The sequence below is a fragment of the Pseudochaenichthys georgianus genome, chromosome 12, assembly GCF_902827115.2.
Source record: "Pseudochaenichthys georgianus chromosome 12, fPseGeo1.2, whole genome shotgun sequence".
Taxonomy (NCBI): Eukaryota; Metazoa; Chordata; class Actinopteri; order Perciformes; family Channichthyidae; genus Pseudochaenichthys; species Pseudochaenichthys georgianus.
The window spans coordinates 14,437,961-14,464,312 of NC_047514.1; the positions used below are offsets into that span (position 1 = coordinate 14,437,961).

The following is a 26,352-nucleotide window of genomic DNA, read 5'->3' on the forward strand; positions in this document are numbered from 1 at the left end:
ATACATTTCCGTCAGCTGTCCCAGAGTCACAGACATTCCCACGCTGTGTGGGGAATTTAGAGAATCTTTTGGAATGGGACAACTCCCCTCATGCCACCCTTGTTACTCAGACTGCTGCACCCCCCCCCCCCCCAAATATCAGAGCCAGCCCCCCAGCCAGGCAGGCAGTATATGAAAGGGTGATGATGGCCTTTTGACCCAAAAAAGTGTAACATTTGACCTTCAACCCCTCCAAATGTGTGGGAAGGTCCGCTAAATGAGTTGAATGTTTCTTACAGCCCACTGCCCATAATACAATTAAGGGGTTAGCTGAGGTTGTGAGTCAGACACAACTTAACTATTTGTAGATGTTCAGTTCTCATTAGTACATTTAACACCGCTTTGAAGGGACGACAACATCCCCGACTTGTCTTTACAGCCGATTGAATTTCATTTTGAGAAACATGCATACCCAATTACGTTACAAACCTAAAATGTGTCATTTTCCTACAAAACGGCCACATGAATACTATACTCACTATATGAATATAGTACTCAAGATACTGTTTCGAGGTGCATTAATGTAATGAGTTGTGTCAGGTTCAGTTTAGCACTAGCCATTCAAATGACATTGATACTTTGTTAAGCCATAAACATGGAAGAAAAATGAAAAAATAAAACATTTGGACAAATCCAACAGGGGGATAAATCTTCTCCCTGGCTGATCGTGTCACTTCAGGAGTTACATTTCCAGTTTTTATACATATTAATAATCTTTAAACTAATAGTTTTGAGCCAGAACTTCAAGTATTTGTACCTTGTTATAAAATAAAATGTGCTAAATATAGTAACCAACGCTGTTGGTTCCATGTTTAAGACACACATTTAACAACATCTAATGATTGGGATCAAAGCCAAATAAACTTCACTGGGAATTGGGACATCTCTATTCTTTAAGAATCATATTTTACAAATGAGCATTAAGATCTAAAAGTGCAGACTCACTCTCACCTGAGGGCTGTCCAAATCCAAATCCTGTAGATGAAGATGTGGTGGTGTTACTCCCAAACACAGGCCCTGGCCCAAATCCAGAGCTCTGGCCAAATGCCGGTGCTGTGGTTTGTCCGAACAGCCCTGACCCGGTGCTGCTGGCTGTGTTGGCGCTGCTCGTGCCGAAGGAGAAGGAACTGGCATTGGTGGCAGTGGCGGCACCGAAGAGACTTCCTCCAGTAGTTGCGCTGTTAGAACTCGCGCCAAATGCAGATTGGCCAAAAGAAAAGCCGCCAGGTGTTTCAGTGTTGGTGGCAGGTTGGCCGAAGCCACTCACCTGGCCAAACACAGAATTTCCAAAACCAGGTGCAGAGGGTGTACCAAACGCAGTTGAGCCAAACCCTGGGGCTGAGGGGGCTGGGGGGACAGAGGAAGCTGGAGGGGCAGCAGGTTGCCCAAAGACAGTGCTAGCAGTAGTAGCTGTGCTAACAACAGTGGAGGTAGGGGTGGTGCCTGCAGCGGCAACTGTGCTGATAACTGGTGTAGCTCCGAGGGAACTGCTGTCCGTTATTGTGGGGGTCGTTTGAGTGAAAATGGAGCCTGGTTTGTCAGAACTGGGCACCTGGAAGGCTGTTGGAGCTACAGCAGGGGCGGGGGCAGCAGATGTGGGCACAGGACTAGCGGTCGTGGTGCTGTCTGGGGGGGCTTCTGTTGTGGGAGCCGCACTGGCTGGTGGGACTGCATCAGCTGGGGCGGTGAAATATGAGGGAGGGTATGGGGGCGGGGAGGTTGCGGCCAAAGGAGGTGAGGGCGATGGTGCTGTAATCGCTGTGGTTTCTGTGGCAGCTGCATCCTCTGCAGGCTCAGGGGCTGCAGGGGGGCTGGGGCTCTCTACAGCTGGAGGTGGGGTGGGTTCATAAGGTGGTGGGGAACCTTTCTGCTCCTCTGAAGGGTCTGGAGAAGCCGCAAGAAGACTGCTGAAAGACGTAGGTGAAGCCAAGGCTGTTAAACCGGACTGAGGGATGGAGAAGGCCGGCTTGGGGTTTTGTTCAGGGGGCTTGAACAAACTCCCCAACGCTGCCCCCTTGGACAGGTCCGCTCCTGCAGAATCGTCTGCAGACTTTTGTGGGCCTGGAGCAAAGCTAAACTGCGCCGCTCCCTTGCTTAGACCGAGTCCAGCTTCTCCAAAGCTAAATGAGCCAGCGGTGGGTTTGGCGGATGCATCTTGGGCTTCTTCTCCATGGCCCACACGTAGTCCAGAGAAGATGCCCAGAGTTTCCCCCCCAATGGGCTTCAGGGGCTGTGGCTCTGTCCTCGGGGCCGGTTTGTCTCCTGACATGTTTAGGGGCAGGGTGGGAGAGGCGGTTCCGAGAGCAGGGGAGGGGGACTTTGGGGTGAGGGAGAATGGCTCCTCTGCCGACTGGCCAAACATCATCTTACCATTTCCACCAAAGGAGAATTTATTCGCATCGTTAACTGGAGAGACATAAACAAAAGTCATTGAATGTGTGACCATTTGACATCGTCCTCATAACGATCCGCTACAAAGCTACTTTATTGTTTGTTTACCTTGTGGCACTCCAGCTGCCGGTGTAACAGAAGAAAAACTGAAGCCAGTGGCCCTGCAAAATAAATTAAAGTCTGAATGAATCAACAGTAAGAGCATCCTGGCTTGGAAACTGGATGGTGACAGGGTTCCAGTCCCTAATGGACCACAAAAAACTAGTTTACCACCTCAGCCTTGCCAAGCTACCGGACCCCCAACTGCTCTGACACCTCTTGATTACTACATGTGTTTGTGCATGTGTGTATTTCCGGTGTACTGTATATACTTTAACAACCAAGTGAATATTGAACTTCCCCTTGTAGGAAAAATAAAGTATGTGTTTTTCTTCTTCTGTGATGTAACTTATTTCAAACTGAAACAGAACAAGGGAACACAGTTGTATCATAGTGATAGTCACACCCACAGATTATTAGTCAGGGACAGAGGGAGACATCATAATTGGAAAAGTTGATATTTTGCTACTTGTGCTACCCACATGCTAGTGGTCAAGTGCAATGCCAGGAGAGAGGGGTTTTGATAATATTCAAAATGTTTTAAATGTTTTTGAGACTTTGACTTTCTACTTAGTTTAACAACAAATACATTTCTGAACATATAAGAGACTCTTATGCTGCGTTCACACCGGACGCAATGCGAATATTCGCATCGCTCCAATCGCTCAAGTTTCACCGCGGCTTGCAGTTTGTTTTATAGCGTCATTCAAACGGACATACCGTTGACGAGCCGCGCCGTTGAGGTTGTTTACACTTCCATGCAAGATCGTTTTGATTATTTCTGTCCTTGACTATGGAGGATATAACAACTATTGCTGCTTTGTACCTTCTGTGGAAGGCCTACAAACGTAGCAACAAACGCCGTGTCTGGGTTCTTATTCTCCTCCAAGCCAGCTCCTTTTTGTTGCGGTCCCGGTAGATATAGGCTACGACATTGTATCGTAAATCTCCGGGAACCCACTCAGAACCACAGCGATCATCTCTTCCATCTTTACAACTGATCAACAGCAGGACCTCAGAGGGACGTCAGAGGGAATCCCAACACTGATTGGCTGAACGCGCCACGTTAATTTGACGCTCGAGTTTAAAAAATTGAACTCTCGCATTTGACGCGGCCCCCTTCAAATCGCCTCAATCGCGTGATTCGCGCCGCCCCCAAAAATCGCTCATAAATATAAAATAAACTATTTGTATACTCGTTTTATATATTTGGGAATGCTTCTTTAATTTCCCCAAATTGACCCACCCTAATGCGAAGGAGAAACCTTTGCTGGTGTTTTGCTCTGCGGTGCTAGCAGGAGCCACTGGAGACTCTGTTTTGGATGATTGACCTGAAAGACAACATTATTTAAAGTAAATAAAAATCTATCAGATAAGGTGTAAAATTGTACATATTGTTAATAACTATAAGCAGTGATCTTTAAAGTATTTCATGCATTCAAAGAAAACAAATCTGGGCAATAAGGATGACGAATCGTGCGTATACTATGCACGATGTCCAGGTGGTGCTTACCAAACACAAAGCTCGACTGTGGGTTGATTTCATTGGACATCTTCTGGAAACCTTGGCTAGGATTCTGCACAGACAGGACATACATTGGGTATTGTGCAAAACCATAATGCAGAATAACATGTAATAGCATTAAGTGTATGCAAACAAAGTGCTACATGTCACAGCACAGGCTTGAGTATGTTTGGGTCATTCCCATTCAGTTGAACTTGAGCCTGAACAGCGACCGAGATTTGTCCAAGGAGTTCCCCTGTCACCTAACTGCCATTTGTAACATCAACATGGGAGGGAGCTGGGACATTTCTCACCAGTGCTGTTAATGGTCTGTCTTCACATGCAAACCTGTCACCCAGCTGTGAAATCTCGCAAGTTGAATGTTCTTTAAAATTGCACGGAGAGGGACTCGAATACTGAGTTTAATGTTTGTGTATTTAAGTAAAAGCATGTATATGGATAAAAACACATGTATGGGTGTCTGCGCTATTCAGTTGAAACTTGGACATTTCCACATCTACTGACATCATTTTCACATGCTTCATCAATGTTTGATTGATTCTTAAAAAATAAGACTTGAGCCTTTCAAAATATTTGTATTATAGTAATATAACCGTTTGATTTGACAAGAGAAAGGAAAAGCTTGGTGAGTGATGGATAGGTTTTGTACTCACTCGTTTGGCCTGGTGAGACGAAACTGTTGAAAAGACGGAAACTCCGGAGTCTCCTGCTGATGAGCTGAGGAAGAGATCAGAAGGAGAAAAAGGGTTAGGTGTTTGTTTTCCATATGAAACATTACAGTTTATTTACAATTAAGGTGTACATTTCAGCAAAATGTTCACAACGAAGGATTCTTAAATTGTTGGGAACACATATTTTGTAATTATTTTGTTTAGGTAAAAGAAAATACATCAAGCTGGTAATCATTTGAAGAAAAAGGTGTAAAATATTTTGGTACTATCAAATAAAAAAGGTATATTCGTGCAAAATCGAGGCCAAATCTCATTATGATTTTACTCTCACAATGCCTTGCTTGGTTTGTTTGTTCTTGTAAGCATGCTTTATCTGGATAAAAAGTGCGACAAGTAGTGAAGCAGAAAGAGTGAAATGCAAGAGACTGGAAGGGGGAAAACAAGAGACTGTGAATCATGGAATGAATAAAGAGCTTAATAAAAGACACGAAGAAAGCAAAGTGAGCGGGGTAATGAACAAAAAAAGAGACAATCCAGTCTAAATATTCACACTGCTGTGTTTTCAACTATTTTAACTAAATTAATCTGTAAAAAATAAGGTTATAGTCAGCATTGACTTTCATCTGACCTTTTTCTTTTACCAACCCTAGCTCTACAATAAAAGACTGCTGGCATCTGCCAGTTGTGTGCACTGGCTAAGATTAGGTGGAGTCAGTGACCTGATAAATCGGGGCCGGGGAGACACACTCTAAACAAACACCGGACCCTCGAGGACTCGCAGTGACAGACACAGGCTACGAGACATAGTGTCTACTCACTGAATCAGAAATAGATCCAAGTGGATTCTGGCACGATTTGATGCTATATATACAGTACATAACATGTTAATTAGACAGGAAATATAGATGTGACGGACTATATGTGACCTGTACCAAATTTGATTTGATCCCAATTCAAATAAAAATGAATGAAAATAACAAAGGACGTCTCCTGACATTGAATCTTTGAAGATCTTTACTACAACTGTTATTCTTGGTCCAAAAGTTCCCCTGTATTTAAACGAACTGTCGCTTAACCCTGTCAAGCCCAAATATAGAAAAACATTTGAATTAATTTTTTTTGACCTTTCAGATGTTGTTTTAGGGAGCCTCTGGAGCAGAAATTAAAGAGTTTTCACATTGTTTACGTTTTGAGGGAAATATTTGTGATATTGCAACGTTGGGCTTAGGCGGGAGTACAATTTCTGTATTTCTACTCACATTGTCTGAATAAATATATTGAACAACTAAGGGTTGATGTGCAGGATTGATTGATTGCTTACTTGGCCCTATATCAGTATATAGCATGAATAAGACTCACACATCAGTCATATTTTTTATGAATAGTCATTTATTAAATATGAATACAATGGTAGTCCCAAAAACAGATCCTATCGTCGGAAAAGCAGAGAAGGACGTCACACTTGGTGCATTGTTTGTTTGTGTACCCTTTACTGCAGTGTCTGCAGCGTCCTCTCTTTGTCTTCATTGGAAAATGTGCCATTAGGTCCTTGCGTACATCCAGTGGAGGTTGTGATCTCTTGGATGATGGTGTGCCAGAAGATGTACACGTACCAGCGTCGGGACTTCATGGGGAACTTGTATTTGGCTGTAAACGAGTCCAACAAATCCACACCTCCCATGTACTTGTTGTAAGTACCCACAATGTAAGGCCTCTCAACTTCTACGTAGGTTTTGTTGGCTTTGTCCCAGCGTTGAATTCTCTGCACAGGGTCTGGTCCAGCAAAGGATGACACAAGTGTGACCGCTCTGCTGTCATACCATTTGACAGCACAGATGTTGTGGTTGGCCTCCAATCGGATGTCAACGCTTCCTCTCCCTTTTTTCTTCAAGCTCTTCTCCTCTTCAAGGTTACAGTTGGGTAAGCGCACCTGCCTGGCTGTTCCCACATAATGAATCCCACGATCAAGGAGCTTCACTACCAATGGTACACAGGTGAAGCAGTTGTCTGTGTAGATCTTGTTGTTCTGACCTTCTGGAAGCGTGGAGGCAAGCTTCATCACAACATCACCTGACAATCCAAGTTCAGACTTGGCTCGTATCCCATTGACACTGCCTTGGTACAACAACAACAACAACAACAACAACAACAACAACAACAACAACAACACCACATCAAAGATCATTCCAGAGATTCCAGTTCTCGCCCACACTTTGAACCCCCATGCATGGGTGTGTCTTGCCTTGCATGTATTGCTTGATGCTACTGAATTTCCCCTTGAAAGGAGTCATCATCTCATCCACAGAGTTGTGTTCTTCTGGTACCACCTGCAGGCATTTCTCTCTGAATGTATCAAGCCAGGGTCTGAGTTTCCAGAGTTTGTCTTTCTTTTCCATCTCTGACACTGCCAAGTTGTTTACAAAATGTAATGATGTCAACAGATATTGGAATCTGTTGCGTGCCATCACATCAGAAACAGGGGAATACCGTGTGTCTGTCTCCCAATACATACGGACTCCAGACAATACCTACACCCATACATGCAGGTAAACCAGTTCAACAAGTCACAAAGTCACAATACTAGTCTGGCTAATGATAATAGGCTAATTATCATACTTAAAGGGATACATTCAAGTGTCCTAAAACATTTCAGAAAGAACCGTTTCTGCCAGAACCAGAGAAGAGTTAAATGAATTGTTGTAACTAATTAACTGATAAGTTACAAGCAGAGTTTAAAATATTGCTACAGATATATTTTCACATACTTTTATCAGAAATAATGTATTAATTTATTCAAATCTGGTCTTAATTCAAAATCTTAACAGAGGACACATTTAGAACATAATTATAGTGAATTATCAAAGATATTATATTTCTATTAGTGTTTTATTTCCATATGTGAACATAAGGAAGGGCAATTTTCATGACAGGGACACATGCTATTTTGACTACCACACTAACCCAGTGTTGTAATATTACAACAAAGACATAAGCTGCTAAAAAATCAAATTGATGAATGTATTCCACAATAACTAAATATGTACATGTTCTAGACAATGTAATAATTGCCCAATTTTTTTTTTGAGGCATTTTAATTACTTGAATCTGAAAAATCCAGTCCAATAAAACAAAGAGATGTTGCTCGTTTGAAGATTCGGAAGTTGTGTGAGTGTATGGCCAGAGGGCAGGACCTATAAACTAGGGCTGCTCCATTATGGCAAAAATCATAATCACGATTATCTTTGGTCAATATTGATATCACGATTATTAAATACGATTATTCATTGACTTTGAAAACATCCATTTATTGAACTTTAAAAAAAAAAAAAAAATAATAATTTGAACAGTATGTTTTTAACAGTTGATTACCCTGAACTTTAAGTATAATTCAACTGAAAAACCACTAAATAGATAAAATTAAAATAATACATTTATATCTACATTTAAATTAATAATATCAAAATAATAAATACCAATAAAGATCAACAAATATTTTGGAGCGTACTTCCACAACCTATAACATATATAAATATGATAACTAATGTCACTCACAACCTGTAATGTTTAATTATACTGCTATACGCAGTACTCTTATTTTGGTAACCCCTCATCCGGAAACCGGAAGTAGCGAGCTAAGAGGCTCCGGCTTGACGAGTTAGTAAAAATTGACTGTACGCTGGAGACCGGAGCATGGAGGACCGGAGAATAAAGACACGGCATCTAAAACTTCCCTTGTAACGTGTTTATATGGATTTATTAAACAGACTGCAAGTCACAACACAACCGGGCCGAGAGGGCTTTTAGGGAGGGGCGAAAGTGCACGCGAGGGCAGGATGTATAATGCAAGACAAATTGAGAGCATTATTGCGAAAGGGAATGCAGCAAAAATAATCGTTTTATTTCGATTACGCTGTTTTCGTAATCGTTGCAAGCCAAAATCGTAAACGAGATTAAAATAAGATTAATTGGACAGCCCTACTATAAACACATTTACTACCCAATAGCATTGTGAGGCTGAACAAAAGGATCTTTTGACTATGTAAATGTAGTCTTTAAAAAAAAAAAAAAAACATTTACTGACTTTTTTAGGATAGCTTAAAGTAATTTTGTAAAATTACAACCGGGGGCCTTACAGGGTTAAGTAGATGTCTTGGCATAGCTCAAACTAAATCTGACATACCTGAACACAATTGTATATAATTTTTAGTTTTTACCTGATGATATTGGACTGTGGCATCGGAGGCCCTTTGTCCTTGAGCTCCTGGACATTGACCACCTGAGGCACATTCTTCAGAGTGGACTCTGTCAAGGATGCACCGACAACAGCTGGAAAATAAAAAAAATTATATTAAAAATAGAACACCTCAGACAAGTGATTTTGAATTCATGTTAGGTTTCCATGGTGACTTTAGCACGGTTTGAATTAAACTGAAACAGTTTCAAAGTTATTCTCAGGTGTGATGGGGCAAGCCCTGTGCTGGGATGTAAAGCTATCAGGTTCACATGTTTTGTTCTGGCAGTATGTGTCTCCCCCTGGTGAATTGCAGAGTGCATGGCAATACTTTTTTTTTTACAAATAGCTTCTTATACACCATTACAACACATTCTGTTCACATTTAAAAATAAAGAATAACTTTAAATTGCAGTCAAAAGCCGGTGACTGCTGCATGTTCTTCCTACCTGTCTTCTGATTGGCCATCTGCCTGCGTAGGGCGGCAGTGGCTGCAGCCTGCTGTGCGGGGACGCTCCTGTCAGTCGGGGGGGCTCCATGTTTCACTGTCTTTGTGGCGAGGGCAGTGCTATCAGCCCCGCTCAGGTTAATCTTATTGCTCGGAACTGAAACATCAATACAGAGAGCAACATTTATAAAACCAAGCATGTCTACTAGTTTTAAGCAGCTGCATTCTCTGACTTTGTTTACACCTGACATTAAACTGCTTTTTTAGTCTTCCAATAACAAGAACATCAGTTCACACCTGGCATTGGATTTGACTCTAGTGACACATTCAGGGTATATGCAGGAATCCTGAAGTCAAATGTAATACCTTTTAAGACCCTTTCCATACATTTTAAGACCTCATCGCAACTTCGAGTTCTAACCGGTTACATTGGCGACACACTTTACCTCACATTTACTATATTGATTGTAAGATAGCATAACTAAACAGAGTGCAGACAGACTACTGAAGCCTCCTCTCCACATGAATTTCAACCTGTGAAGGTCAGGTTTAATGCAGTATGCTGCTTTGTTGCTTCTGTACTCTGTGCTCTTTCATTCCAGTACAACTCCTCAGAAACCAGTATTTGACCAATAAACAAAACAATTGACAAAACTTTGAACTATGAAATATATTAAACTTTGGTGAGCTTCAGCGGGGTAATGCCATATAGGAGCTCCCTCACAAATACCCAGGGGTTAAATTGGGCAGGGGCTGTCCGGGGCTAAGCCCGGCACATAGGACGATGCTCTGACGTCATCACCCTCACACATATATATGTTAAGACTTTTCTCATTCTTAATATAGACTATATTTAGGGTCGATATGTGTTGACCTTACTTTAAAATAGCAGATCTCTGTGACCGGATATAGTTTGACCCCGGCCCCACGAGGACGCATACAGTAAAATGCATACGCAAAAAAGTCTTCCGTTCACATGCATTCGATTAATTAACGTGTCCATTCACACTAGACCGCTGGAAACGCTGGAAACGCTGTAGTACATTCTTAATACCTTGGAAAATGCCTTTTAATACTTTTTAATAGCCTTAATTTTCGCTAAATTGATTTATCAACTTTTAATACTTTTTAAGACTCTGCGGACACCCTGACTTTGTGATTGGATCTCAATTCCCCGCTCTATTTGCTAATTAACACATACATTATATTGGTGTGCAAAGACTAAATGTGCTTTTGTTTTTAACCGGCAGGAGGCAGCAAAGTGCTTCCCATGCAGAATTCAAAACAGACAGAGTCTATACCTTGCTGTGCTCCAGGCAGACCAAACACTCCAAGAGGTTTGAATTACAAAATATATCTTATGCAACTTTAGAACCACCGGAGACCAAAAGGAAGCACATTGGCTTTGAAAATATACTTTCCTCAATTAAACTATAAAAGATATATGGTCATATACGTTCCAGTGTACCACGGCAAGAGGTACGAGTGATGAGATATGTTTTAGTGGTTGTTAATCTTGTTTAACTCTGTCCGCTTGTACGCTCATCACACAAGACACATTTTAAAATCAAGTGTGAACAGGGTCTGTGTTACATGTGATATTTAAAATCTCATTGTTGTTAATGCTCGACAGCTCCAACAGTGTGATCTACTCACCAGGGCTGGCAATAGGGCTGAGTCCAAAGCCCAAACCCTGCACTGAGTGCATTTTGGTCAAAGGGGTGGACTGGATGGCCCCGAAGCCTGGCTGGATAGAGGGGGTCCTCACGACTGTGGGGTGGCGGGGGGTGGACAATGCTGGAGGAAGGACAGAAAGGGGAAGGGGTGCCAACTGTAGCTCCTCTTCCTCCATCTCCAAGTCAGCTGGGTGGGGCTCCAGGGACAGGGAGGACGAGGAGCTCACATCGTCCAAGTCCTCGTAGTATTTAGGGGACAGGAAGGCTGAGCGGGACAGGTTGGCTGGAAGAGAATAGATGAAGAACATTTAGAACAGAAACAAAGGTGCAACTATAGCTGAATTATGCTAATATTTTTAACACTGTAATCACGTCAACATCTCATGAATCTCATCGATATCAAGAAGCTCCACAAATGCTGCATTTTGATAAGGTGTTTGAAGATTGGATAAGATTTTTTATTTTAGCGTATCTTGATACCTGATTTAACAGGTTAGCAAGTTGTCTCTTTACATTAATAAACAATCAACTCTTAACCCTTTTAAAGTGAATATTATTCCTTTTTCTTTGACTGACAGGTATTTTTTCATTCAAACCTTTATTTAACTAGGTGGTCCCATTGATCTCTTTTTCAAGGGAGACCTGTCCAACATGGCAGCAAGTAGGTTACAACATGAACATAAAACAGATGACACCAAAGGACATCGTATTTACAGGGTGTGAGACTGACCGTTGAGCGGCCCGGACCAAGCAAGGAGGCAGAGGCAGAACGTCCAAAAATATAACCCGACGTGGGCATTTATTAAAATCATGTGCACAAAGTTCACAGCCTCGATCCTGCTGTTCTCCTTGCACACATCCTGCAGCCACAAGGATCTCACACACACCCAGGCTGAAGTCGAATAGTCCATTTAGCTTAGGAACCTTCCTAAAAGGAGTGAAATGACCCGGAAGTCCCTCAGTGGCAGCCATGATAAGTGCCGTTCGAATTCTCTAGAATGATGAGAATGATAGGAAAGGAGGTTTCAAACTTCCTTTATAACCTCCCTAACCGACAGGAGAAGCGAAAATGCTGCCCCACAATGCCTTGCAGCCGCAGCATTTGCCGTCACTCAACAGTCGGCCGTTCACGGAAACAACCGATTATGACCGAGGAATGATATCATGAAAGTTACGGTGCTTATTAAGCATTTTAAAACATAGGTGGTAAGTTGCCAAAGTGCTTTGTTTTGAACGTTCATCAGTATTATAATCAAAAAGAGAAATATGAACGTTAGTTTTTACTGAAATTATCAAATAAAGTCAACATTTCAGTCTTTACTGAGCTGTGTGGGGTTTGTTCAACTTTTAAAAGATGTTTGAATGGTGATATACACAGTGATAGATGTTAAGGACTAACGTTTATAATAAATACATTTGTATTGATTTTAAGATATTTTCATAGTTCATACAATCTTTGGGATCATTAGTATTAATGTGGACCTTTTTTATTTCAATTCCAACTTTGGTCATGAAGAATATGTTTCTCTGTTGTCCACGTTCATAAAGCAAAGCAACAGCATCAGAGTCTCTAGATGAGTTTACAGTAGTCCCTCGTTCTTATTAAACATCCATGTTGTAGTCCGCTGTATAGAAAACTGTAGTTTCCATAGTTTCCCCACAGCAGCAGACGCACAAAATGACGTCCGCTGGCGCATCATAAACACGTCGGATAGTGAAAATGCAGTCGATTCTCTAAAGTACCGCAGTCTCTTCTCCTAAGTCCTTTTGAATTCTCCTATCCACTATCCCTTAACCCCGTGACGTTTCACTCAGAGGTCAAGGAATAGACGATAGGGTTAGAACTTAGGAGCTGATCTTTGGACTATTCGACTGCAGCCCCAGTTACAAGGAAAGAGCACCTAAATACACACATACTAACAAGACACAGGTGAGGGGGGAGGAGACAACACAGGTGACACCAGGTGCATCAGCCACTGTCATCCTTACACCAGCATAACTACTCTCGGCACACTCCCCTATCTTTTCAGGCGGAGCCGAGGACCCGACCAGCACCTGCCAGACGACATTCCAATAAATACGGTTTAATCAGTTAAAAAATACTACCTCAATAATTAGTATAAATTATGTGCAAATATGTAATGTCAACTGTACTGTGCAATCACGCTAATAAAGTGCAATATTACCCGGCCTGAAGCCGTCAGTCCATAGTGACGAAGTTACCTTCGTCACATTTCCTTCCCCCTCTCCCCAGGAAGCAGAGTGTCTTTACAGTCTCGGCTTCGGGACAACCTGTCAGCCACCCGGTTTCAACGCCACCTCCTCCTCCGCCACCTCCAGCGGGGCCAGTGAAGCCGTTGTCAACCATGTCGTGATGCCACTTATCCGGAAGCTGTTTTGTCCTGTTGTAATGCGTTGGTCTGCCTCTAGCACGACCCAGGTTCTGTCGACTCCTCGTGGGTCCGGGTCCGCATCCTCGGCCTGCAAACGCTGCTCCTCCTGCTTGTCTCTCGTCTCCTGCTGCTTGTCTCTCATCTCCTGCTGCCTCAACAGCCGTGGCCCCCTGGTCCGTTCTAGGCATAGCAACCCCCAGCGGTTCCTCTCTTTGGTTCCTCTTCTTTCCTCTCGTAATTTTCACCTCCTTACTTGGTCAAATCCCACTTCTGACACCAATTGTGAGACTGACCGTTGAGCGGCCCAGAACAAGCAAGGAGGCAGAACGTCCAAAAATATAACCCGACGTGGGCATTTATTAAAATCATGTGCACAAAGTTCACAGCCTCAATCCTGCTGTTCTCCTTGCACACATCCTGCAGCCACAAGGATCTCACACACACCCAGTTACAAGGAAACGGCACCTAAATACACACATACTAACAAGACACAGGTGAGGGGGGGAGGAGACAACACAGGACACCAGGTGCACACATAGGGTATATGCAGGAATCCTGAAGTCAAATTTAATACCTCTTAAGACCTTTTTTAAGACCCTTTCCATACATTTTAAGACCTCATCGCAACTTCGAGTTCTAACCGGTTACATTGGCGACACACTTTACCTCACATTTACTATATTGATTGTAAGATAGCACAACTAAACAGAGTGCAGACAGACTACTGAAGCCTCCTCTCCACATGAACTTCAACCTCTCTGTGAAGGTCAGGTTTAATGCAGTATGCTGCTTTGTTGCTTCTGTACTCTGTGCTCTTTCATTCCAGTACAACTCCTCAGAAACCATTAGAAACCAGTATTTGACTGTTATGACCTGGCTCAAAAGACCACAACAAAAAGGAGACACACCATGTCAACGGTTATCAAAACATGTTTATTTAAAGGAAACAATCCAAATTAAATGAAGTGCAACAATAAGTAAGGCATGAGGTGTGGACGTCAGTGGTATCAGTAGTGTAAATGCAGGGTGAGGGTTGCATGAATGTGTATGGGTGAGAGTGTTGAGGTGCACAAAGTAAAACAACTAAAGTAACAACCATATATACTCAACAACACCAGGTGTCTGCAGGGGAAAGCAGAGCGAGAGCAGAGAGGCTTCAAATAGCTGCAGGACACCAGACCCAGGTGCCCTGAGTTACTGTAACCAATGCAATCACTGGAGCCAATGCAGCACAGACAGAACAGCCACACCCTCTCTACTGATGGACCCACAGGGGCATCACAGCCCCCCCCCTTAAGACGAGGCCCCAAAGGGGTCCACGACCATCCAACATCCTTCTTCTTAACTCCAGCCTTGCGATTTCGTACTGCTTCTTCGCCTCCACTGCCTTTATGTCCCACTCCTCCTTGGGTTGGCTGGCGTTGAGCCACAGCATGTAGGCGCTCATCGGCCTCGCCGACCTCCTTCGGCCTTCTCTTCTTCGGCCTCCTCTCCTTCGGCCTTCTCTTCTTCGGCCTCCTCTCCTTTGGCCTCCTCTCCTTCGCTTTGCGGGGTTTCCTCTCTTTCTTCTCCTTCACCACTTTGACTGTCTTCTCCTTCTTCTTTGTCTCGATCTCAAAGTCAAAGGACCGTGCTGAACCACTTTTTCCAGACTCCGAAACAGGTAGGTCAGTGGACATCCTTCGGCTCTGCACACGTGTAATATTATAAACTGGAGACACACTTGGAAATTGCAAACCACTCTCACCTGGCTCCCCAGATGCCACCGGCCTGGAAACCACCACAGGCGGTGGCACACCAGCCCACACAGCACTACCAGGGAGATCGTTGCCCAAAATCATATGTATCCCATCAAGTGGCAACGCGGGACGCACACCGATAGACACAACTCCCCGTACCAGCTCACAATCCAGCACTACTGTATGACGTCGCACAGGAATCAAGCCCATCTCCATGCCCCTCATCAGCACAAAATCCCCTGTTTCTGTCTCTGACGAAAAAGGCAACACTGACTCAACAATGAATGAGTATCTAGCCGCTGTATCACGCAACACCTTAATCGGCACATATTTGTCACTACCGACTACTGATACAGCTTCAGTGATGAACGGCTCAAAACCAGAACCCGCATCCGGGTCAGCACAAACCGGCTTCCTATCAGGCACCATGCCCGAGCCTACACCCAACGTTTATTTTTTCAACACGGCAGAACAACACATGGCTGGAGCATGTGGTGACAAACGAGGCTTCCCCCAGCAACGGACACTGCTCCTTCCAATGACCCTCTCCTCTGCAATAATGACATAGGTCCACTTTGGCCCCCTCGGGTCGCCCTGTACCTACAAATCTACGGGAGGAGCCTGGTGAAAACTTTGCACCACCGCGGGCATAGCCATTGTCTTCTCCACGTTTCCAATCACCCCTAGAATACTTCTCAGTAAAACTGCCCTTATGTGTAAACACAAAATCGTCCGCTAATTCAGCAGCTCTAAACGCGGTGGAAGGTTTCTGTTCATTCACATAAGTGGCCACATGCTGAGGGAGAATGTCTTTAAATTGTTCCAAGACAATGAGTTCACAAAGACCGTCAAAACTTGCAACCTTTGCTGCCGCGCACCACCGCTGAAAATGAGAAGTTAAATCACGGATAAACTCCACATGTGTCTGCTTATCTCCCTTGACCCAACTTCTGAACATTTGACGATACGCTTCAGGAACCAGTTCGTAAGCCATCATAGTCCAAAGCCTTTTCGCCACAAACAGCTGAATAGGCTTCCTGTGCTCGCCCAGTGATTACACACTGAAGTAACAGCACTGTCCGAATCTGACCAGTTTCTTGCCTCTGCTATGCGTTCAAATAGAGTGAAAAAAATGTCCGGGTCACGCTCATTGAACTTTGGCACTAATCGCAAGTAAGAAATGATATCGCCACTGCCTGATGCCGACCTATCACCACCATCCTCCCCTGGAGAAAACTTGCCCTCTCCCATCAGCCGTAATCTAGCATGTTCCACCTCACATTTCATCCTTTCCACCTCCAGCGTCTTCTCCACCTCTAAACGCTTCTCTACCTCCTGCTGCTGACCCCTCATCTCCAACTGCAACTTCTCCTGCTCCAATCTCTCCTGCTCCAACCTCAACTCCAACTGCGATCTCTCCTGATCAAACTGCATGGCCAAAAGCTCCTTTTGCTGCTCGAACGTCAAACCAGCTGTCTGAACCAGCAACACCCCCTGCTCAAACAAAGATGACACAATGACAGTTTTAATGTCATGTTTCCGCTTGCTCCCCACAACAGCAATGTCATAGTGCTCTGCTATTTCGACCAACTGCGCCTTCTGGCAATCATCTAAGAAAGACACTGAGGGCGCATCCACAAACGCTGACAAAGAAGTAGAGATGTCCCGATCCGATCACGTGATCGGGGATTGGAGCCGATCACGTGATTTTCAAAAGATCGGAATCGGGAGAAAAAAATCGGGGATCGGGATTTTTTTTTTTTTATAAAATATTTTTATTATTTTATTTAATGTTACAAAACAAAAATGACCATGTTCACGTCTTAAAGTCATCCTGAGGACTTAGTTTTGTTTTAAAATTACACAACATCATGTATGTGTTGCTTCCTTTGGGCTTGTTTTCATAGACCTGGTTGCTTATATCTCTCAAAGCAACAGAGTGGGCGCAGTGTCTAATAGTAGCAGTAAGCTAACGAGAGGCTACGTTCAGCTGGTGACTCGGGAGTCGGGACAGAGAAAATGTCAGGAGTTTGGAAGTATTATTAAATTGAAAGCGACGGCAGTGTAACAGCCAGATGCAATGTTTGCAAGGCAGAGGTTCCGCGTGGTGGAAAGAACAGAGCTACGTTCAACACGACCAATCTAATACGCCACCTGAGAAACAAACACAAACAACAACACGACGAGTACACAGCGGCCACTCAGGTAACGGCACTGAAACAACCGACACTTTCAGAGACTTTTAAAAGGAAAGAGAAACTGCCCCAGAACAGTGAAAAGGCCAAAAAAATAACAGACAAGATAGCTGAATTCATCGCGTTGGATGACCAGCCGTTATCGGTTACCTTTTTTTTTCTCTTAATGCATTGCATAAAGATCGGATCGGGAAATATCGGTATCGGCAGATTGTCAAAATCAAATGATCGGAATCGGATCGGGAGCAAAAAAAGGTGATCGGGACATCCCTACAAAGAAGTCATAATAGCCAATCAGAAAGCAAAGTATTAAACTGCCAACACGCATGGGCATAAGATTAACCCAACAGAGAACTTCCCCCTAACTGCCTAAACAAAATCTTCCTAATCTCACCTAGTCTTCATGTGGCTTGCGGTGGGTAATTACGCACTGGAACCCGGCGGAGTTATGGAGCGACCTGCACGCAGGTAACACCAAGAACTCACGCGGACGTGCCCCCGAGACAGCTGTCCGAAAACAGCTGACACTAACCACGTCGCCACAACACTATGAAAAAAACACACAGACGCAACCCAAGGGGAAACGCCACTTAAGCCTAGCGGGGAAAACTCTTTACAAAAGCGTAACAAGCAGCAACATCTTACCTTCTGATTGGCACACAAAACCTGATGAAATGTCAAACACTAAAGCTTCCTGAAACTCAAAAAACATGATGTGTCCCCCAAATAGCAGCGCCGAGCCAGCACACAGCTGGGCCACAACAACTAATTAGCTGCTCAAATGACGCCATGTGCTCTGAGCACTACACAAACTTTTAACCAAATAACCCATAGGACGAGCCCCCATTTGTTATGACCTGGCTCAAAAGGCCACAACAAAAAGGAGACACACCATGTCAACGGTTATCAAAACATGTTTATTTAAAGGAAACAATCCAAATTAAATGAATTGCAACAATAAGTAAGGCATGAGGTGTGGACGTCAGTGGTATCAGTAGTGTAAATGCAGGGTGAGGGTTGCATGAATGTGTATGGGTGAGAGTGTTGAGGTGCACAAAGTAAAGCAACTAGAGTAACAACCATATATACTCAACAACACCTGGGCCCTTTCTCATTTCATCAAATCCCCCTCCTCGACTCCTCGGTCCTCCGGTAGTGACCCGGAAATGAATTTCAGCGCGCCATGTTGAAGGACATCTCATTTCTCTAAATGCACTTCGAGGACCGAGGATCGAGCGTCGAGGAGGCTCTTTGGAGGAGCTATAACCGAGGATACACTGATGGGTCCTCCACGGCTGCTTCGTGGATGCATTTCCGGCAACAGAGATGTTTCAAAGCCTCGATATTTTTCTAAAACCATTTAGTGCTTCACAATAAAATACACCATGGCTGTAGCCTGTTTTAGGAGCTGTATATGCGGGTGTGTGGTGTAGGTGTGTGTGGTACAGTGTGTGCGTCGATGCAGCAGACAGACAGGTGTCAGTTGGTTTGGTGTCCTCTGCTTACTTTTAATACTTGTAAATAAAACTTTTGGCCCGTAATTTATTTTCCACATTGTAGCGACCAGAGAGGGGGGGGGGGGATATATCCAGTCTCTGATAGTGTTACGTTATTATGAGAGTGCTCTGCTTGATTCTGAAATTGTATATATTTATATAAATATATACATATATATGTGTGTGTGTGTGTCCGCATCTGTAGCCATTATTGTCTCATTATACCGCACTGTGAATGAATCAAAGTAAATATATAAGTCATCATGAACACATCTGTCCATCAGACAGAGGGCTGCTGTGCCTTCTGTCATCATTAATGGACGTCTCTTTAAAATGACCACTCAGAGGAGAGGAGTTCTCATTTCTCTAACCGCCTGCTGCTTCCCCTCCTCTCTCCTCTGTTCCCCTCCTCGGCTCCTCCGCTCGCATCTCCTGTGGGCGGGACTAAGTATCGAGGATAGGAGTCGAGGAGGGGAGTTCGAGAAATGAGAAAGGGCCCAGGTGTCTGCAGGGGAAAGCAGAGCGAGAACAGAGCGGCTTCAAATAGCTGCAGGACATCAGACCCAGGTGCCCTGAGTTACTGTAATCAATGCAATCACTGGAGCCAATGCAGCACAGACAGAACAGCCACACCCTCTCTACTGATGGACTCACAAATACCCACGGGTTAAATTGGGCTGGGGCTGTCCGGGGCTAAGCCCGGCACATAGGACGATGCTCTGACGTCATCACCCTCACACATTTGTCATATGTTTACAAAAAATGATATATATTTTAAGACTTTTCTCGTTCTTAATATAGACTATATTTAGGGTCGATATTTGTTGACCTTACTTTAAAATAGCAGATCTCTGTGACCGGATATAGTTTGACCCCGGCCCCACGAGGACGCATATGCAAACGCAAAAAAGTCTTCCGTTCACACGCATTCGATTCATTAACGTGTCCATTCATACTAGAACGCTGGAAATGCTGTAGTACATATGCCAGGCCTGTAAGTGGCGCTGCTGCCGCCACAAAATACACCAAAAGCAGCGAAGAAGACCCTGGAGCATGGTTGTCATGGTTGCCCTTCTGTTTATTCTCCGCGGTGGACGGCGTGTTCTCCTGCTGTATATCTCTCAGGTAGTCCACCAGCAGATAAACACCCCCACCCCCCCCCCCCCACAGAGCGGAGCAAGGCAACAAAACTTAAAATAAGAAGCAGCATTTTATGGCACGCTATGCATGGGGCCACCTTGAGGGGGTTTCCCGACATGTTGTTTCAGTAAATTAAAGGGTGTTTCATGTCGTCGTTGCTGTGGACCTTCTTAATACCTTGGACAATGCCGTTTAATACTTTTTAATAGCCTTAATTTTCGCTAAATTGATTTATCAACTTTTAATACTTTTTAAGACCCCGCGGACACCCTGACACAATCATCAGCCACAGACAACATATTATTTGCACCCTGATTACTCTCAACCGCTGTCATCCTTACACCAGCATAACTACTCTCGGCACTCTCGCAAACTCCCCTATCTTTTCAGGCGGAGCCGAGGACCCGACCAGCACCTGCCAGACGACATTCCAATAAATACGGTTTAATCAGTTAAAAAATACTACCTCAATAATTAGTATAAATTATGTGCAAATATGTAATGTCAACTGTACTGTGCAATCACGCTAATAAAGTGCAATATTACCCGGCCTGAAGCCGTCAGTCCATAGTGACGAAGTTACCTTCGTCACACAGGGCTACATGTACATACCATTACCTAGAGACATTAACAAGTACCAACAGTATCAAGTATCATTGCACCTATCCGAGCTTTAAAAACAGGCAGTGGAACCAATTTGCTTGTTTCAAATCTTTCTGAAGACTGTTCCAAGCAAGAGGAGCTGCACACATAAAAGCTTTCTTACCTAAGTCAGTCCTTGCACTTGGCACATGTAACAAAGCCACATCATGTGATCTCAGGCAATAGCTACCTGCAACTCTCTGTGTGATCAGAGAGCAGATGTAAGATGGGAGTTTACCCAATATTTGATTTCCTTTGGGATTTTTTGTAAAGCTTAAATACATTTGGAAGTTTTCAGGAAACCACACCTTTCTTGTCAGTATTCCAGATTTACAATAGCAAACATCACAGGATATTAGAGTAACTTGTGGACATGAGTTTGAGGATGACATGTGTACCTGGTGCAGTTGAGCGGACAGGAGGCATCTGCCCCTTTGAGAGGAAGTTACGCAACTGGGACTGTTTCACTGGCGATATCTTGACTGCGGGAGAAACATTTACAGTCAGTACATGTTGCAATTAAGAAATGGGATGTCATTTAATAATCATATTTATAAAATATTTAAACATGGATACCTGGAGACTTGGGTTTGGGCATAGGAGGGTTGGTGTCCAGCCTGGCTTTCAGGAGTGCATCCCTTAAACTCTCAATCTCGCTTTCCAAGCTGTCGTAAAACACAGAAACAAGTAGTTAAAGTTGCAAACATTTTTTCTAAGAGCAATTTGCTTTTTACTCTATGTATCAAATTATGAAAAAAAATAAAACTAAGGGGAATTTATTCAGTTTAATTAATCCAAAACTACTAGATTTGATTTCTAGCCCATGCAAGTCAAGGTTAACTTGATATATAAAGTCACTGATTCCTAAACCTACTCTGGAGTATTCTCTTTCACAATAAACTCAAAATATAAAACAAATGTATGCCAGATATGTTAACATTATTTCATCCATACTGCTCTTACCCAGAAGCAGTTTCTGCAGCAGCAGCACTGCAGCTTATAGTTGGAGCGGTAGTCTTGTTGTAGAGGCGCAGAGAAGTGAGCTGTTTGACCAACTGGTCCAGTCTGTTCTTCTGCTGGTTGATGATGTACAGGTTGTTGGCCAACGTAGTGAACAGACCCTCACGCCCTGGCACGACCATGTGTCTGTGAAGATCATGATTTTTTTTAGCAAATTATACCCTAAATCTTTGTAGTATTACATTTTCAAAAATATTTCTTTATGCTTCTTACTTCTGTTTTTTCTTTTTCTCCAGGTGTTTCTCCCATTCCACATCCAACACATCATTGACATCTTCCACAGCAAACATGATGTACTGGTACAGCCTTCGTATCTCCTACATAAGGAATACAATTGATTAAAGGTGAAGGGGAAGGGGAAGGTGATTGGTTTAAAAGATTCATGAGGAGTATTCATTTATGCAAATGTTTCACCTTGAGTCGTTCCTCGCTGCGGGGGTCCAGAGGTTTTTTGTAAAGCAGCTGTCTGTAATTTCTGTCTCTGCTTAGCTCACTCTGGGTCTTTGCCTCTTCTGCCCCAGCAAAGCCCTCTAGTAAGGTGGTCTTCAGTGTACCAATGTCCCCATGGAGAGACTGCCGATCAGAATAAACAGATTAGAAGATGCTTGCCATGATGTAATACCCTACTATAACCACATTTAAAAGTTAGCTGTAGTGCTGTTGTTTTTAAAAATACTGTAATCAAAAAAGTCATTATGTTCTTTGAAGAAATAACATTATTATAACTATTTGGGGTTTCCCAGCTCCATGTTTTGGTTTTCCAAACGCGTCCTTACCTCTGTTGTCTCCTTTATCTCGAGGGTGAAAATATGGAGGTCCTCTGACTCCTTCCTCAGCTCCTTCATCTCATCATTTGTGCCGACCTTGAAGTCAGCTCTAGAGCTTCGAGTCTTCAGATCATCTAACTCCTTCTGGAAGTGTGCGATCTGATGACAAGTTAAAGAAATGCTTGGTTACAAAAAAATGTGAGGACTGATTTCAAAACTTGGTATTCATAAAATGCTATCTTAATTGTGACCGAGAATGAAATATTAGCATGATGGTTTGACTTATATTTAGATTTGTGTGAAATGTAGTCTACCTGTAGTCTACATGGTTATTAAAAAGCATTTTGAAAAAAGTGCCAGATATGATGACCTTATTATCTCTTTTACTGTTCAATCTGGATGTGTCATATCTTCATGTGACATTAGTTCTGTCCATTAATGCAGTTGAGTAAGCTAGCAGTATGTAGCTAGCATTATGCTAGTATTTTCACAATACAATTTTGGCCATGCCACTTTCAAGTTCACAAAAATTAAGTGGTGCATTGTCCTCCATTGTGTACCGTTTGATAAAACTCACCTCTTCAAATATGCCAACCATAATTGGATCAAAGTCTTTCTTTTGCTGTAGCTGCTTCTCCAAGGCCTTGATACTAACAGCTGCCTGCTTTGAACATATTAAATCAATAAAAAAATACAGTAAAGTCAGTAAAAACAAACAAACACACAAACACCAACTAGTTCACACAAAGTTAGTTCAAGCAAACATTACATTTGCAAGCATTTCTGTAATGTGACTTAGTTACATTTGTCTTCTGTCACATAGAGTTGATTTCAGATTGAACATGCTGTTGCTAGTAGCAACTGCTACTGGCACAGTTCCGTGGCAGTTTAACCGACATTGCTACATCCAACAATTTGTCAGATCTGTTACTGCGACCATCTCACATGTTTTATTTATTCTCCTAATACCATTGTTGAAGTATTATCTTAAAGGTTTTTTGATTGTGTAGTTATGAATTGTCAATTTACTGCTTAAAAAGCTAACCATTGTGCTTATTGTTATAGTACTATAATATGTACATTATTTGACTATTTTGTATCTTTTACTCGAGAGGACTGGATGATTAGTATATCAATTATCTTGGTTTTAATCCTGTTAGGACTAAATGTTGTTCTTTCGCTGGTGATTTATTGTTTATTGTTACAGTGAGGTATATCGTCACTCATTCGCTAGTTTTTTTGTTACTGTACTGAACTATCTCAACAACCATTGTGGTCAAACTCTTATCCAAAACAGTTTAACAATTGCTTCTTCTTAAAACTTTAAAAGACAACTGTGGTCTTCAACCTATGTTATTCACTTGTTTAACTCACTACACACATGGTGAGGACATGGTGAGGATTTTTCATAATATTTATCTATCCAACTTTGGTACTACCGAGACAACAAAGTTAACATGTCCCTCTGCTGGATACATTTATCTTGACATATTTTGAGCAAAATATCAACCACTATTGAAAAGCGGTCTAGTTAACACAAACAAATCTTCATAATGAACAATGACCTGTGGTGTTTGGACGCGGCCCTGTGCAGCAGGAGCAGGCGCAGGCTTCTGGATGACTGTGGGGGGCGTGCTGATTTGAACTGGACGCACTGGAGCTGAGACAGATAACATGATTCATATCACAAACCAAGCCATGTACACTCATACACACTTGTGCAAAGAATAAAAGCAAAGGCACTGAGGCTGGACTTCCTTACCCATTACAGCTGGAGGTTTAGCGGCTGATGGTGGAGGGGCGGTCAAACTACTGGAAATGGGGGTCACTGGTTTGGGCATTGAGGGATTGAAGGAGAAAGACTGTGGAGATGGTGCTGGTGTCTCCAATGCTGTAAACCTTGGAAATTAAAATACATATGTTGTAAGTCTTTGAGTCCCAGTACGATTATTAGTGTAAAAAAGGTGTGAAATATAATCTGTTACCTATCAGCCAGATTCAGTTTCACTGTTGGCGGGGAGGCAGCAGCAATACTCTGGGGTGTCGGAGTTGGAAGTGGAGATTCCACCGCTGCTGGTTTGATGGGTGGGGCGAAAGAAAAGGCTGAAGGTGCTGAGGGAGTGTCAGAGGGAGGTTTGGCAAAGGAGAAGCTGGAGGGTCCGGAGCCAAAAGGTGCGGTTGTCGCCACGGAGAAAGCTGGAGGAGCAGAGGAGGCGCAGGTAGTTGGGACCGAGAAAGCGAAGCTGGACGATGATGCCGAGGACACGGGAGGTGCGGGAGCGATGCTGAACGGGGCCGCAGAGGGAGTGGCAGCAGGGGCCAGAAGAGCGGGAGCAGCAGCTGGAGGAAAACCGAGATTTGGGAATGTCGCTGGAGCAGATGGGATGGAGGCAGATGGGATGGAGGCAGCGACTTTGGGTGGTTGGGCAGCCAAAGCACCTGTGAAAAGAAAATGTATTTGCTTTCATTTGATCAAAAGTTGTGTTTACAAGCAAAGTTGGCTAAATCTAGAAGCATTAGAATTAGACAACGTTAATAGTTATTCCTTTCAGAGCTGAAGGGAATTTGTACAAAGGTTGTTGAGGTGTTTGGCTGGGTAAAGAACAATGTTTTCCTAGCTTCATAGAAAAGTGAAACTTCACGGAGTCAGACAGATCCCTGTATAAGCAAATCAACAGGTCTCACTAAATAGAAAGTAAAAAACATGAATAATTGGAAAATAAATGTGTGTGTGTAATAAATGACAAAGATAACACTGCAATTAGCAAAAATGCTTCCTTTCTGCTCTCATCCCCAGTACACTTAAAAACAAATCAGCACTGTGCGACCTATGTGATGATGTTAAGTGTAATAAAACTATCAAAAGCAATTGGTTTATGTGTACTTTAGTTTAAAAACAGATAAGCAGAATAAAAGTCTCGTTCCTTTAACATATCTTGTTTTTGATGTCCCTTGAGCCGTTTAACTGAGTTGTGTTACCAAATTCCAGACTTACAACTCCCCTTTAGAAACTAATGGGAGACATGTCCAATGATATGTCCATGTTTGTCAGCATCACACCAGTAAGGAAAAATCTTGAAAACACTTTGGTAACACTGCATTCGATGACTTCATACATCAGGGTTCTTACACCTTTTCCAAAGTCAAATTCAAGCACTTTTCAAGCATTTTCAAGGTGCATTTTCAAGCTTTTCAAGCAGCTTACAGCGGCACTTGTAAATTACATATTTATATGCACATACTTATACTCAAATGATTATTTCCCTACCTCACATTAAATCAGATGTTCTTTATGCTATAAATAACCAAATGTGTGTTTCGTAATAGCATTCTACACGAGGATGACAAATTAAAGAAAAATAAAACAAAGTTTAATATTTTAAAATGAGTGACCCATATGTAAGTGGACTGGGCATCCCATATAACCTGGCTGAGCCAATATAAAACAATCAGCTAAATAACTTTTCAATAAATTCTTTATTAACATGTTTGAGGTCCTTTTAGGTTGGCAGTAAACATATGGCTCTCCAAGGTTAGGACACACGTTTCATTCTGATCCAATGTGACCAACCGAGCACAGTGTGAAGAGAGCGAGGCCACAGAGCACACGCTTTCTACATCATACAAAGATATATATATATATATATATATATGTATATAAATTATAGACAAACTCCCCATAAAACGCACGGTATTTCTCTATCTAATAAAAACAGAACATAAGACTTTAATCTAAGTAACAGCATGAGGTCAGTTTCTGTGTAGGAGTTTTGGTTTTTACAATATTGATTTATCGTAAGATAAAATGTACAACCACTTTTTAAATCAGAAAATGAGGCTCATTGAGATAGACCGGATTCCAGTTTGGGTTTTAACATCC

At 42.8% G+C, this 26,352-nt stretch overlaps 1 protein-coding gene across 7 annotated transcripts in view; it reads right to left on the reverse strand.

Annotated features, from left to right (window-relative positions):
• nup214 (nucleoporin 214) overlaps nucleotides 1–26,352 on the reverse strand; it is a 53,672-nt gene that overhangs the window by 17,885 nt on the left and 9,435 nt on the right. For 2 of the 7 annotated variants that reach the window (XM_034095618.1, XM_034095616.1), the window contains exons 12-29: nucleotides 24,458–24,911; nucleotides 24,235–24,371; nucleotides 24,038–24,132; nucleotides 23,050–23,133; nucleotides 22,482–22,631; nucleotides 22,120–22,278; nucleotides 21,919–22,022; nucleotides 21,649–21,831; nucleotides 21,262–21,350; nucleotides 21,084–21,167; nucleotides 11,061–11,363; nucleotides 9,406–9,561; nucleotides 8,940–9,051; nucleotides 4,708–4,771; nucleotides 4,043–4,106; nucleotides 3,776–3,860; nucleotides 2,539–2,591; nucleotides 991–2,445 (exon numbers count right to left, since the gene is read on the reverse strand). In XM_034095618.1, coding sequence (XP_033951509.1) covers nucleotides 991–2,445; nucleotides 2,539–2,591; nucleotides 3,776–3,860; nucleotides 4,043–4,106; nucleotides 4,708–4,771; nucleotides 8,940–9,051; nucleotides 9,406–9,561; nucleotides 11,061–11,363; nucleotides 21,084–21,167; nucleotides 21,262–21,350; nucleotides 21,649–21,831; nucleotides 21,919–22,022; nucleotides 22,120–22,278; nucleotides 22,482–22,631; nucleotides 23,050–23,133; nucleotides 24,038–24,132; nucleotides 24,235–24,371; nucleotides 24,458–24,911 — 3,831 coding nt within the window. Of the gene's footprint in view, nucleotides 1–984; nucleotides 2,446–2,538; nucleotides 2,592–3,775; nucleotides 3,861–4,042; nucleotides 4,107–4,707; nucleotides 4,772–8,939; nucleotides 9,052–9,405; nucleotides 9,562–11,060; nucleotides 11,364–21,083; nucleotides 21,168–21,261; nucleotides 21,351–21,648; nucleotides 21,832–21,918; nucleotides 22,023–22,119; nucleotides 22,279–22,481; nucleotides 22,632–23,049; nucleotides 23,137–24,037; nucleotides 24,133–24,234; nucleotides 24,372–24,457; nucleotides 24,912–26,352 lie in introns of all 7 variants that reach the window. The other 5 variants (XM_034095617.1, XM_034095615.1, XM_034095614.1 and 2 more) reach the window with 3 other exon arrangements.